Genomic DNA, 12,887 nt, shown 5'->3' on the forward strand with positions numbered 1-12,887 from the left:
GCCGAGGTGGATGGGATGATAAAATCACTATATTGCCCTTCAACTCCACCCATTTTCTCTGGATAATAAAGAGGGGGAAAAAAAAATCTTCAACTGAAATTCCTCCGTTTCTTCAAGGGATTACATCATTGATTTCTGCACTTTCACTACCTGGGTTTGTCTCCTTAAACCCTGAAGGCTGATGGGTAAAGCCCTATAATCTACAAAACCCCTGAAAATCCAGGAAACAGCAAGAAAATCCGAGGTCATGCCAGTGGCAATGGCATGCGCTGGAGTGCTGGCATTCTCATCTGTGCCCAAAAACTCAGACCCATCATCATCATCATCATCAAAGGTATGCAGAAGCTCTACTGCTACAGTTTCTTGCGTTTCACATTGCGTATGTTCTGCTGCTAGTACCAGTACTGCCATTGAACAAGCAAATTTACAGAAATTTAGTTACAGCAGGGCGTCTCCATCTGTGAGATGGCCTCACCTGAAGCTGACTGAGAATTACCCACCATCACAGAGGCCTACCCATGTTGTGGAAGATGTGGGTCTTTTGGAAAACACTCATGATTCTTTAGGAAAAGAGGAAATTAGGGAGATAGGTGAAGCGGGTTTTGGGGAGGGTTTGGAATTAGGTGATGAAACCCAGGATTTTTTGGGGAAAACTAGTAAGAATAGGGTGAAGAAAATGACTAAATTGGCTCTTAAAAGGGCTAAAGACTGGAGGCAGAGGGTACAGTTTTTGACCGATAGGATACTGGGGTTGAAATCAGAGGAGTTTGTGGCTGATGTGTTGGATGATAGAAAGGTTCAGATGACGCCTACAGATTTTTGCTTTGTTGTGAAGTGGGTTGGGCAGTCGAGCTGGCAACGGGCATTGGAGGTTTACGAGTGGCTGAATCTTCGCCACTGGTACTCTCCCAATGCCAGGATGCTCGCCACTATATTGTCGGTGCTCGGGAAGGCCAATCAGGAAGCATTGGCTGTGGAAATATTTGCCCGAGCAGAGGCTGCAGCTGGTAACACTGTCCAAGTTTACAATGCAATGATGGGTGTTTATGCCCGAGCAGGTCGGTTCACTAAGGTTCAAGAATTGCTTGATTTAATGCGGTCACGGGGATGTGAGCCAGATCTTGTGAGCTTCAATACTTTGATAAATGCCCGGTTGAAATCAGGTACCACGGTAACAAATTTGGCTATTGAACTGCTTAATGAGGTTAGAAGGTCAGGTATTCAACCTGATATAATCACTTACAACACTCTTATTAGTGCTTGTTCACGTGAGTCCAATTTGGAGGAGGCAGTGAAGGTGTACAATGACATGGTGGCTCATCGTTGTCAACCTGATTTATGGACTTATAATGCAATGATTTCAGTTTATGGAAGATGTGGAATGTCCAGAGAGGCAGGTAGGCTCTTTAAGGACTTGGAGTCAAAAGGGTTTCTCCCTGATGCAGTGACGTATAATTCTATGCTATATGCATTTGCTAGAGAAGGGAATGTGGATAAGGTCAAGGAGATTTGCGAGGACATGGTAAAAATGGGTTTTGGAAAAGATGAAATGACTTATAACACCATTATCCACATGTATGGAAAGCGAGGACAGCATGATCTAGCATTTCAGCTTTATAGTGACATGAAACTGTCAGGCCGAAGTCCTGATGCTGTTACCTACACTGTTTTGATTGATTCACTTGGGAAAGCAAATATGATAAAGGAGGCTGCAGAGGTGATGTCCGAGATGTTGAATGCAGGAGTTAAACCCACTTTGCGAACTTTCAGTGCTTTGATTTGTGGGTATGCCAAGGCCGGGAAGAGGGTGGAGGCTGAAGAGACTTTTGATTGCATGTTGAGGTCCGGGATCAAACCTGATCATCTAGCATACTCTGTTATGTTAGATATCCTTTTAAGGTTTAATGAGAGTGGGAAGGCAATGAAGTTGTATCAAGAAATGGTTCTTCATAGTTTCAAGCCGGATCATGCCCTTTATGAGGTCATGCTTCGAGTACTTGGGAAGGAAAACAGAGAGGAAGATGTTCACAAAGTGGTCAAGGATATGGAGGAGTTATGTGGTATGAACTCACAAGTTATTTGTTCTATTCTTGTTAAGGGGGAATGTTTTGACCATGCTGCTAACATGTTGAGATTGGCCATCAGCCAGGGCTGTGAACTTGACCGTGAGAATTTGTTATCTATTTTGGGTTCATATGGTTCATCTGGAAGACACTTGGAGGCACGGGAGTTGCTTGATTTCTTGAGAGAACATTCTTCTGGATCACATCAATTAATAAATGAGGCTCTGATTATCATGCTTTGCAAGGCTCACCAGCTGGGTGATGCTTTGAGAGAATATGGCAAAGCTAGGGATTTTGGTTTGTTTTGTGGAAGTTTCACCATGTATGAGTCCTTGCTTCAGTGCTGTGAAGAAAATGAACTCTTTGCTGAAGCTTCTCAGATATTTTCTGATATGAGATTTTATGGTGTGGAACCTTCTGATCACCTTTACCGAAGCATGGTAGTTACATATTGTAAAATGGGATTCCCTGAGACAGCTCATTATTTGATTGATCAGGCAGAGGAAAAAGGCCTTCTATTTGATGATGTATCCATCCATACTGGTGTTATTGAGGCATATGGGAAATTGAAGCTGTGGCAAAAAGCAGAAAGCTTGGTTGGAAGTCTTCGACAGAAGTGTACAATGGTGGATCGGAAGGTTTGGAATGCCTTAATACATGCTTATGCAGCAGGTGGCTGCTATGAGCGAGCAAGGGCTATTTTTAATACAATGATGAGAGATGGTCCTTCCCCAACCGTAGATTCCGTGAATGGTCTCATGCAAGCTTTAATTGTTGATGGGAGACTAGATGAGCTCTATGTGGTAATACAGGAGTTGCAAGATATGGGTTTTAAGATAAGTAAAAGTTCAATTACACTGATGCTTGATGCATTTGCACATGCAGGGAACATATTTGAGGTGAAAAAAATATACCAGGGAATGAAGGCTGCTGGTTATTTTCCTACCATGCATCTCTACAGAATCATGATTGGGTTGCTAGCCAAGGGAAAACGAGTAAGGGATGTTGAAGCAATGGTTTCTGAGATGGAAGTAGCAGGATTCAAGCCCGACCTTTCTATATGGAATTCTGTGCTCAAATTATACACAGGAATTGGGGATTTTAAAAAGACGGGTCAGGTGTATCAGCTGATTCAAGAAGCTGGACTTAAACCAGATGAGGACACTTACAATACTTTAATATTAATGTACTGTAGAGATCGTAGACCAGAAGAAGGTTTGTCCCTGATGCATGAAATGAGAAGGGTTGGTTTGGAGCCTAAATTGGACACTTACAAAAGCTTGATTTCAGCATTTGGGAAACTGCAGATGGTAGAACAAGCTGAGGAACTTTTTGAAGGGTTGCTGTCAAAAGAGTATAAATTGGATCGCTCTTTTTATCATATTATGATGAAAATGTTTAGAAATTCTGGAAACCATTCCAAAGCTGAAAAGCTACTTGGCGTGATGAAGGAAGCTGGAGTAGAACCTACCATTGCCACAATGCACTTACTTATGGTTTCTTACAGTGGTTCTGGACAGCCAGAGGAAGCTGAAAAAGTTCTTGATAATTTGAAAGTGGAAGGTTTACCTCTTAGTACACTACCATATAGTTCAGTTATTGATGCTTATCTTAAGAATGGTGACCATAACGTTGCCATTCAAAAGCTTATGGAGATGAAGAAAGATGGTCTGGAGCCAGACCACAGAATATGGACATGCTTTGTTAGGGCTGCGAGTTTATCCCAGCACACAAGTGAAGCTATAGTCCTCTTAAAGGCACTCCGGGATACTGGATTTGATCTTCCAATCAGGTATGAGTACTCAATGTATTTTGCTTTTCTTTCATTTTTTTCTTTTGGATATCATTCATGTGGATGTATTCCTAAATGATTCACCTTTGTAGGCTTCTCACAGAAAAATCTGATTCTCTAGTTTCTGAGGTAGACAATTGTTTGGAGAAACTAGGACCCCTGGAAGACAATGCAGCCTTTAACTTTGTCAATGCTCTCGAAGACCTATTGTGGGCATTTGAACTCCGGGCTACTGCTTCATGGGTTTTCCAATTGGCAGTTAAGAGGAGTATCTATCGCCATGATGTGTTCAGGTATCTAGTTAGTTCTTTTCTTTACTATCTCTACGCTTATTCTTTGTTTATCAAGGTTAGAATTTTTGCTTTTTCTGAGAAGAGCATGACTAGCCTTGGAGTATCCTCCACCTAGATGTTAAAGGGCTGAAATGATCTTTGATAATGAGTTACCAGTAGAATTATACTTTAATTTTTATTGCAAAAATTCATTCATGTCCAATTAATGACGGGTCCAACTTGGAGTGAGCCACTGAAAGATAGTCTTAGTTTTTCTAATATTCATTAGCTTTCTTACACCTGACCGCTTGGTCTTTTCTATGCAGGGTAGCTGAAAAAGATTGGGGAGCTGATTTTAGAAAGATGTCTGCTGGTTCTGCTCTTGTTGGCCTCACTTTGTGGCTTGACCACATGCAGGCAAGTTTTATTCCCTTCTAAATATTCTCTGCATTTTTAGCATTTAGCAGTGTTATTTAACATCTGAAAGTATAATAAATATAAACATGACACAATAACTTGTTATCATCATTATCATCTGACTAAATTTCTTCAAGTCCTCATATTATTGGTAGCATTATCATTATTACTGTAATTATTATTCTTGACCTAGTGATTGGACCCCCTATTGGCCATATATACAACACCTCATAAGTGGACAGAGATGTGTCAACTAGGATTTTTATGAGGGACCTCATACCTAATACAATATTGGCAAAGTATCAGTAATATTATTGATTTTTTTGTCCTTGATTCAATCTGAGAACCTTGCTGAGTAACTCTATCCACCATGGATAAACATAGAACCGGTTCATATTTGGTTGCTTGCCTGGCCTTTACAAAGCCATCAGCTCCACCTAATCCTAGGACACTTTTGGTGGCCTTAGCTTAATTACATCTTAAGTTATCCTTAATGTTATTTTCCAATTTCTTAAGGCTTTTTGATTACCATTTTTGTGCAATTAATGGAAGAATACTTTTATTTTTGGCAGGATGCATCATTACAAGGTTATCCTCTGTCTCCAAAATCAGTTGTTCTGATAACAGGAACTGCAGAATATAACATGGTTTCCCTAAACAGCACATTAAAGGCATTCCTTTGGGAAATGGGTTCTCCATTTCTTCCTTGTAAAACACGGAGTGGGCTACTTGTAGCAAAGGCCCACTCCCTCAGGATGTGGTTGAAAGACTCTTCATTTTGCTTGGATCTTGAGTTGAAAGATGCGCCATCACTTCCTGAATCAAATTCGATGCAACTGATGGAAGGGTGTTTCCTAAGACGTGGCCTTGTTCCTGCTTTCAAGGACATAACTGAGAGACTAGGAGATGTAAGGCCAAAGAAATTTGCTAGATTGGCTTTGCTACCAGATGAGAAAAGAGATAAAGTCATTCGAGCGGATATAGAAGGTGGGAAAGAGAAGTTGGAAAAGATGAAGAAAAAGGTTGGGGTTAAGAGGAGAAGGAAGCTTGTGGGAAGAAAATTCATTCGAGGAGTTGTGCTATCAAAACCTGTAGAGATTAGATAAAAAAAACAAGCCTTGAAATAGTCACCTAATAAAAAGACATCTCGCTGCCTTGCAATAAATTAGTTCTTTACTTCTATCCCTTCACAATTTTGATTATGCCTTGAAGAGAATCAGAAAGGTACACAATGATGTTTTTTAAAGGAATGGAAAATATATTAAAACTGATAGTTGAATGTTAAAATGTTTTACATGTTTTTCCTATTACTGCATACCAACTGCTGGACATCCAGGATTCATTCTGAGAGTTTCATTCCATGCAGTTCATCAACAATTGAGAGAATCCTACTGTAAGTGAATCCTTTTTGTTAGGTTGCTGTAAAAGCTTGCATTGTATATTACCTTCAACACTTCTTTTTTTACTTTCCCCTCGATTCCCTGCAATTGTGGCCCTGCTTTGATTAGATTTATTTGTGATATTTAGGCACTGTTAGCATCTCAGTGGCAGTTCAAAAGACTGTATTTGGGCTGTGTACTCCCTTTTAGTGGCTGCTTCTTTCTTTTTCCTTGACATTTTATGCAAAATGACCATGGTTTGGTGAGTGATTCTTTGAAATTTATTGCAGTTAGCATTATGAAAGCACTTCAAAAGCTGAAAGCTCAAGAGCTGAAAAGAAGATTTTTGGTTTAAAACCAAATGTACCTTCTAGGAAGCAAGAAAGGAAAAAAGTTTAAACTCCATTTCTTTTCCTTCCCATTTCTTCAGCTTGGGAGTTCTCCTTTTCTCGAGGGAGACCAATCGGAAGTGCCCAAGTCTTATTCCTTCATTTTTTCCCATTCCCTCTCTATAAAAAGAGGCCTTGCTGTTTCTCTGATATTTCTTCTCCATTTCCACAAAGATTAACACTAAGAACTTTCAAGGAGAGTTAGTGACATTCAGCAACAGCGGTTTCCAAAATACTGCACTAGTTCTAGCTTCCTTCTGAATGATCGTCGTAGAGATAATTTCTTTGTGCTTGGATATGTAATCTGCATTTTATCAATGTACAGGACCCTTTTGTGACTTTTCTGAGTTCTGACCTGTTCATAACCTAGAATGGATATCATTTAATGCGAACCAGGTATATTTTAATTGAACTACAGTGTTTTTATATTTTTATCAAAGTTTCTGTTGTGTCCCTTACTATCTTGGGCATATTGATATCTTAGATAATTTGCACTTGAACAATTTAGTAGAATGAATATGAAGGATTATACTTTGCTTGAGAGGGTTTGAGGTTTTCTTTTGAATGGAAGTAAATCAGTCGTATCCGCTGTAGGATTGGCTAGTGACTGACTACACTTTGGATGAGTTATGTGTAAAAACAGCTAATTTTGTGATAACGTCTGTGAGAGAAGGCAGATTTCTATTTTTGATTTTCTACTCAAAGATCGGAGAAAATTAAGCAAAATCCAGGCACACAAATCTTGATTTGCAAGGGTGGAGAACTTTCTTGCTCTCATTTTTCCAACTTAGAGAAAAAAGAAAGACTATTAAAGCTTGTTCTTTTGTAGATATTTCTGCTGAGAAGGTTTAGGGAAACTTTGGGTGTCTTTTGAATAAATCAGATAACAGGCTTCTAGTTCCAGTTCACTTACTTTTTCACCACTGCCTTTTAGAGGCTTATTTTTCCTAGCAGAGTGCAACCAGGAAAGGGTTTGGTTTATGACAGAGGGCCTACAATGTTTCTCTCTCTCTCTCTCTCTCTCTCTTGGGATTTAATTTCTCATAATTTCTACATTGCTTTGTTTTTTTTTGTAATTTTTTGAAGAAGGAAAAATGCAAGAATCCTTGTTTTGGTGGATACTTTCTAGAAATGGGTTTGAGAATGATGCTAAAATGGTGCCATTTTTATGGAGGATACCAGAAAGATGTTCTTGACCATTATCATTCTTAAGGCTTTTAGCCCAAGTAGGTTTAAACTTTTGCATGAACTTAATAGCTTAACGAGCTTGAATGACATGAACCTGGCCATGTGCATTTGACAACCAGCTGTGTCTTCACTCTACATGCATGAAGATCAGTCCCATCTCCATTTTTGATTTACATTCTCAAAAAGAAGGAACAAAGCCTCCTCTTTGTTCATCTTTCTCCTTATCTCTCTCTCAACCACAACATTTCTTCTGTGCTCTAATTCTTCATATGTGACAGATTTCAGGGTTGCTGCTTTGAAGATCCACTGGATTGAGTTCACATCATCACAAGTAACAGTTCTGATGTGAAACCATGAAGTTTTGTTTGTGTGCTCATGTGAATCCATTATCAACATGTATCTGGTCTGCAATTTGTGAATCCATTATCAAATTCTATGAATTCAAGATACATGTGTTTATAAGACTAAACACCTGGTTTTACTCTGGATTGTCAATCCACAGATCAAATCTTCAGCATGAGGGTGTTTTTTTTTTTTTTTTTCTTCGGGAGGGTGTCAAATGGGAAGGATGAGCATAGCAAAGAGATGTGTGTGGGAAAAGAGATAATTGTTGCTAAAATATTTTACCATTATGGAGTGAATGGAATGGTTTTACATGTAGCTAAAAAAAATTAAATGCAAATGCAGGTTGTATCATACTGTAGTTTGATACTTCAGAATCATCTTGCTACCAAATATACTTGTTTCCTTATTTTTCCTGGCACATTTATCGAATGATTGAGATATGAGAAGTGGGGTAACTGAATGTTGGCCAAAAGAATTCGCTACCATAATTCATGTCGCCAAAGATTCATGCATTTCCTTTAATTGGTTTAAGAGGACAACACATTCATTCATTGGCTATTAGATTCTTCTGTAAACTTGGACATCACAAATTCACTACTATAGTAAAAATCCTTGCATCTGTTTGCCCCCAAATGTTCCCTGTTCATCATTTTCTGATCTTACCTGGAGTCCCAAAGTTGAAAAACTATGACTGAACCATTTCCTTCAAACACAAAGGGCAAGGAATCAATTTTGATGATTGTACTGAAGAGCAGAAAACAGTAGAAACGAATGAAGGGAATTGAATGTTGAACTGACGACATCTTAAGCTCTAGGAATGGTATTTCCAAGTAGACGTTAAGTGACCCAGTTGCAGGAAGGTACCAAAAAGAAATAAGAACAAAGAAAAGAAGTTGATAATGCAGGTTTATGTTTATAGTTTATTCATTAAGTTGTTGGGGTTGTGTACATGGATTTAGAGCTTTGGTTCTCCGATGTCTTGAGTTCATATGACTCATATTTTATAACTTGAAAATAATTGTCTTATTTACTATAAGACGTCATTCTAGGATTTTCATTTGATGATCTAGGACATGAAAGAACTCGAGTTGTTCATGGATTTGGCATGGTGTGGTAATTCCAACCTGATCTTGGGTTGAGATTAGTGCATGTCAGTCTTTTAGGTTGTCCATCCCATTTGTAGTTTGATTAATTTTCGGTCATTATATTAAGAAATAGGATTTACTTGATAAAGCCTTATTGAGAATGAACCTCATCAATGCCTAGATCCCCTTCTTTTTATCTTTGCATATATGGATCATTTCACTAGGTGACACTTTTTTTTTTTTTTCCATTGAAAGCCCTTCTCCTTAGGAAATCTTTTGAAAAAAATAAAAAATAATTCAAATTACAAGTTCCAAGAAAACTATTTTGTGTTAAATAAATTACTAAATATGTTTCCAAGTTTGGAAAAGAGTTTTCTATTTTTAAGGATAGAGAACTATTTTGTAAATCTAGGACCAAACAAACTCTTATTTATTTGTGTGGAGATGGCACATGTGTGTACCTATCGCTTGCCTAACCCTAACCACAAAAAAAGAAAACGGGAGTGAAATGGAAGGGAAGAAAAGGGGAAAGGAAAGGAAAAGGGAAGGGAAAATAAAAAAGTAAAGGAAAAGGAAATGAAGTTAAAGAAAGGGAGAGTTAGGGTTAGGGATGATAATGAGGCGAGTTTTTTCGGGTACTCGCCTTGTCTCACCCCTAATGGGATGGGTTTGAAATTTAAAAATAATGGGGTCAAGTATTGTCTTGTCCATTTGGCTTGGCCATTTAAAATAATTTAATTTGACTTTTATTTTCCTTTTTGGGATGAGTTTGAAATTTAAATAAACGAGTTTGAGATTTTTTTTAGAACTTGAGACGGGGTCAAGTATTGTTTTGTCCGTCCCCTCGGCCTACCCCGATTATATACAAAATTAATTTAATTTAATTTTTATTTTCCTTTTTTAATAAATAGATGATAAATACTCATCAATAAAATAAGTTACAAAAATTACAATATTTTAATTATTTATAAAATATATTTATTTTAATGTAATTAAAAAATGTTAAAATAATTTTTAAAAAACAATTTAAAATTTTCAAAAAAAAAAAAAAGTTAAATGGGGTGGGTATGGGAATTTCTCATACCCACCCCACCCTGTTTCGTTTAATTTTTTTTAATGTGACAAGGATTAGAATTATTTTGAATAAACGAACGAGGTTGAGATGAGGACAACTCGTCGTGAACTCGACCTGTTATCATCACTAGTTAGGGTACATATCATGCAACAAATGTTTTGAGTAGATATGGAACGTGAGGAAGAGGATTACATTTTTTCCTTTCCACATCAAATTTTGAATTTAAAAAAAAATTTGAAAATGGGTTTAGGTGGATATATAATTTTTGAAGAGGACGACATATCTTAATTATAAAAATACAAACTTAAATACTCTAAATAAGAAAACATTACCTTGAAATAATTTTTAAGAGGTGTATGATAAAGAAGATAAAAGGCCTAAACCTACTAATTAATTTATTATGTCTAATAACATTAGATTATGTTTGGTTGGCTGAATAGAGTAAGATATGATACATATATTTTATGATGTTATATATGTGTATTATAGATATCATATTCAGTAGGATGCGATACCTTTAGATATTATATTAGATGAAATAATATTTCAATATATTATATCCAATTGAATATGTTATCTCATGCTAATATTTAGTTTGTAAAAAAATTTAAAATAAAAAATATTTATGATTATAGTATTTAAAATTTATAAATAAAAATATTATATTATGTTGTTAAATATATAAAATAATTTATCTATATTAAATAATACATATATTAGTCCTACTTTAAATATATATAAAAAGTTTTTTTCAACTATATATTTAATTTTTTAATCAAAATTATTTGTGCTACAAAATTAGTAATATATAAAATTTTAAAAAAATGAAGAACTTGACAAGATATGTATGTCCTATATTGATATTATGACATTCAGATAAAAGATATAAAAAAGAGGTGAGATAATATATCCCATCACTTATTTTATAAGTGATGAGATAATTTATGCTATCTTATTGTTAAGCAAACATATGATATAATACATTATCCCATCTCTTATTTATCTCACACTATATTTAGTCAAAACATGGCTTTAGTGCATTTTAGAATTCCTATGCTAAGATCATTTCATAAAGTAATTTAGATAACTTTAGGGTTTGTTTGGAAATGTTTTTGAAAACAATTCTCAAAAAATAATTTTTGATAATAGTTTCAATTATTCTCTAAATGTTTGTTAAAAATATATGCCATCTATAATGCTTTATTTTCATATGGCAGTCTCCATGTTTGTATTGTTATTTTTTAGCATAGTTCTTAGAAAGCAAATGAAAATAATTAAAATATGTTCTTCAAAGAATAATTTTCAAAAAGTTGTTTTCTATAAAAAAATTACCAAACTATTTCAAGTTTAAAAAACAAAATATTGTTTTTTAAGAATAGAAAACAATTTTCAAAAACAGTTTTCAAACATGCTCTTAACATTTACAAATTCTTTTAAGTATTCAACAATGCACCTCTTCAAAATTTTTAAAAACTCTTCAATATTCAAGTCAAAGATTGAGCAATTGGAGCATTTACTAGAGAATCAAATGACAACATATTTTTGGAAAGGACCAACTAAAACATTATTACTAAAGCACAACCTCCAAAAGGGGAATTAATTTATTTCATTTTGATTTCTTAAGGCTATGTTTGGTTCCTGGAAAGTGTTAAGGAAAGAAAAAAATGTCAAGGAAAATGGTTTTTTCATGTTTAGTTTCATTATGGAAAATATGAAAGAAAATTTAATATAATTATCTAATCTTTATATAATCGAGAAAAAAAAATTAATTTGAAGAAGTGAATAAAAATATTTTATTGACTTTAAATCTATTTTTTTCTTTCTTTTTAGTTTTCCTCTTTTTTTCTTTCCCTCACATTTTTCCTCAAATTTAATGGGAACCAAACATAGCCTAAGTTTTGTTTTTGTATCATTAGTTTTTATCAAGTCAATGGTATGCATGCTTAGAAAAAGAAAAGATGAACTAAGGTTTAGGAGAGAAGTCAACACAAAAAGGAAAGTGTTGTCCTTTATTAAATGTCGTCCTTTATTTCAAATTATTTCAAATTATAGGAAATGAGGAGAATCACATCAATATTTCTCTAGAATTTATTCAAACCTAGAAAGATATATAGATAGCATGTTCTTCTTAAACTCTAGACTCCATAATTCTTTGTCATGGCACATACCTTTGCTCGATTCTTGCATTTTTCGCTTTTGGCCACCAAAAGCAGAAGTCATAAATACCTTCATCGATTTTCAGCAAGCAAGCACCCTTAGGGGTTAATTTCCCAATAACAACGTTTATGACATCCATACAAATCCCCATATTCTTCGTAACTATCAAATGACATAATTTTATCTTGCCATTGAATTTTACAAAAGAAAAGTGTATTCATAACAAAAAAATTGGGATAGAAAGACCATTGAAAGGAGTTGCTATAAGAGAGTACATGTATGCCGAGATCATCATCCTTAGATTGACAATGTATGGTGAGGCTCGAGCCCAGACCTAGAATATTTGTAAGCCGTACATGCACTTCCCCAAAGGAAAAAATAATACTTCCTTTGGATAGAGTAATATGTAAAGCAAACAATAACACTAGATTTTTTTAACAAAGAACTCATCTTTGCAAATATGCTTTTAGTGTCCAAAGATGGACTCTAGGCTCTTCTTTTATAGAGTAGTAAATAATTGAAGAAAAATGAACAATGCTTATGAAAAGCGGAGCCATATTTACTATCACATTAAATATTTCAATTATCTTTAGCCATATCACATTATAATTCCATATATTTTTTTCTATAATATAAAATTGATGACATATATATTAATTGCTTGCCTTGAACTTTTTCATTTATATTACTCAATGATGAAATGCAAAAAATTAATGTGCTTGGAT

At 35.2% G+C, this 12,887-nt stretch overlaps 1 protein-coding gene across 7 annotated transcripts; it reads left to right on the forward strand.

The window, feature by feature from the left end:
- Positions 1 to 87: 87 nt before the first annotated feature.
- LOC117933844 (pentatricopeptide repeat-containing protein At3g18110, chloroplastic-like) lies at positions 88 to 8,154 on the forward strand. 7 transcript variants are annotated; one of them, XR_004654380.1, is made up of 6 exons: positions 89 to 3,855; positions 3,948 to 4,148; positions 4,454 to 4,544; positions 5,117 to 5,768; positions 5,881 to 5,937; positions 6,214 to 8,077. XR_004654380.1 is itself a non-coding variant. In XM_034855402.1 (4 exons), exons 1-4 carry the CDS (start codon positions 248 to 250, stop codon positions 5,648 to 5,650), a joined length of 4,434 nt encoding a protein of 1,477 aa, XP_034711293.1. In that variant the 5' UTR covers positions 89 to 247; the 3' UTR covers positions 5,651 to 8,077. The 7 variants fall into 7 exon arrangements, 2 of the variants coding, with proteins under 2 accessions (XP_034711294.1, XP_034711293.1); XR_004654379.1 differs by having other exon boundaries at positions 5,117 to 5,937; positions 7,779 to 8,154; XR_004654376.1 differs by having other exon boundaries at positions 5,117 to 5,937; positions 6,072 to 8,077.
- The last annotated feature ends 4,733 nt before the right edge of the window (positions 8,155 to 12,887 follow it).

The sequence above is a fragment of the Vitis riparia genome, chromosome 16 (assembly GCF_004353265.1).
Source record: "Vitis riparia cultivar Riparia Gloire de Montpellier isolate 1030 chromosome 16, EGFV_Vit.rip_1.0, whole genome shotgun sequence".
NCBI lineage: Eukaryota > Viridiplantae > Streptophyta > Magnoliopsida > Vitales > Vitaceae > Vitis > Vitis riparia.

Excerpts from the sequence above, each read along its gene's own strand:
- LOC117933844 (XM_034855402.1), top strand. The coding sequence starts at position 248 with ATGCCAGTGGCAATGGCATGCGCTGGAGTGCTGGCATTCTCATCTGTG. Across the intron at positions 3,856-3,947 it reads GGATTTGATCTTCCAATCAG|GCTTCTCACAGAAAAATCTG; the intron begins GTATGAGTACTC and ends TCACCTTTGTAG. Across the intron at positions 4,149-4,453 it reads TATCGCCATGATGTGTTCAG|GGTAGCTGAAAAAGATTGGG; the intron begins GTATCTAGTTAG and ends TTTTCTATGCAG.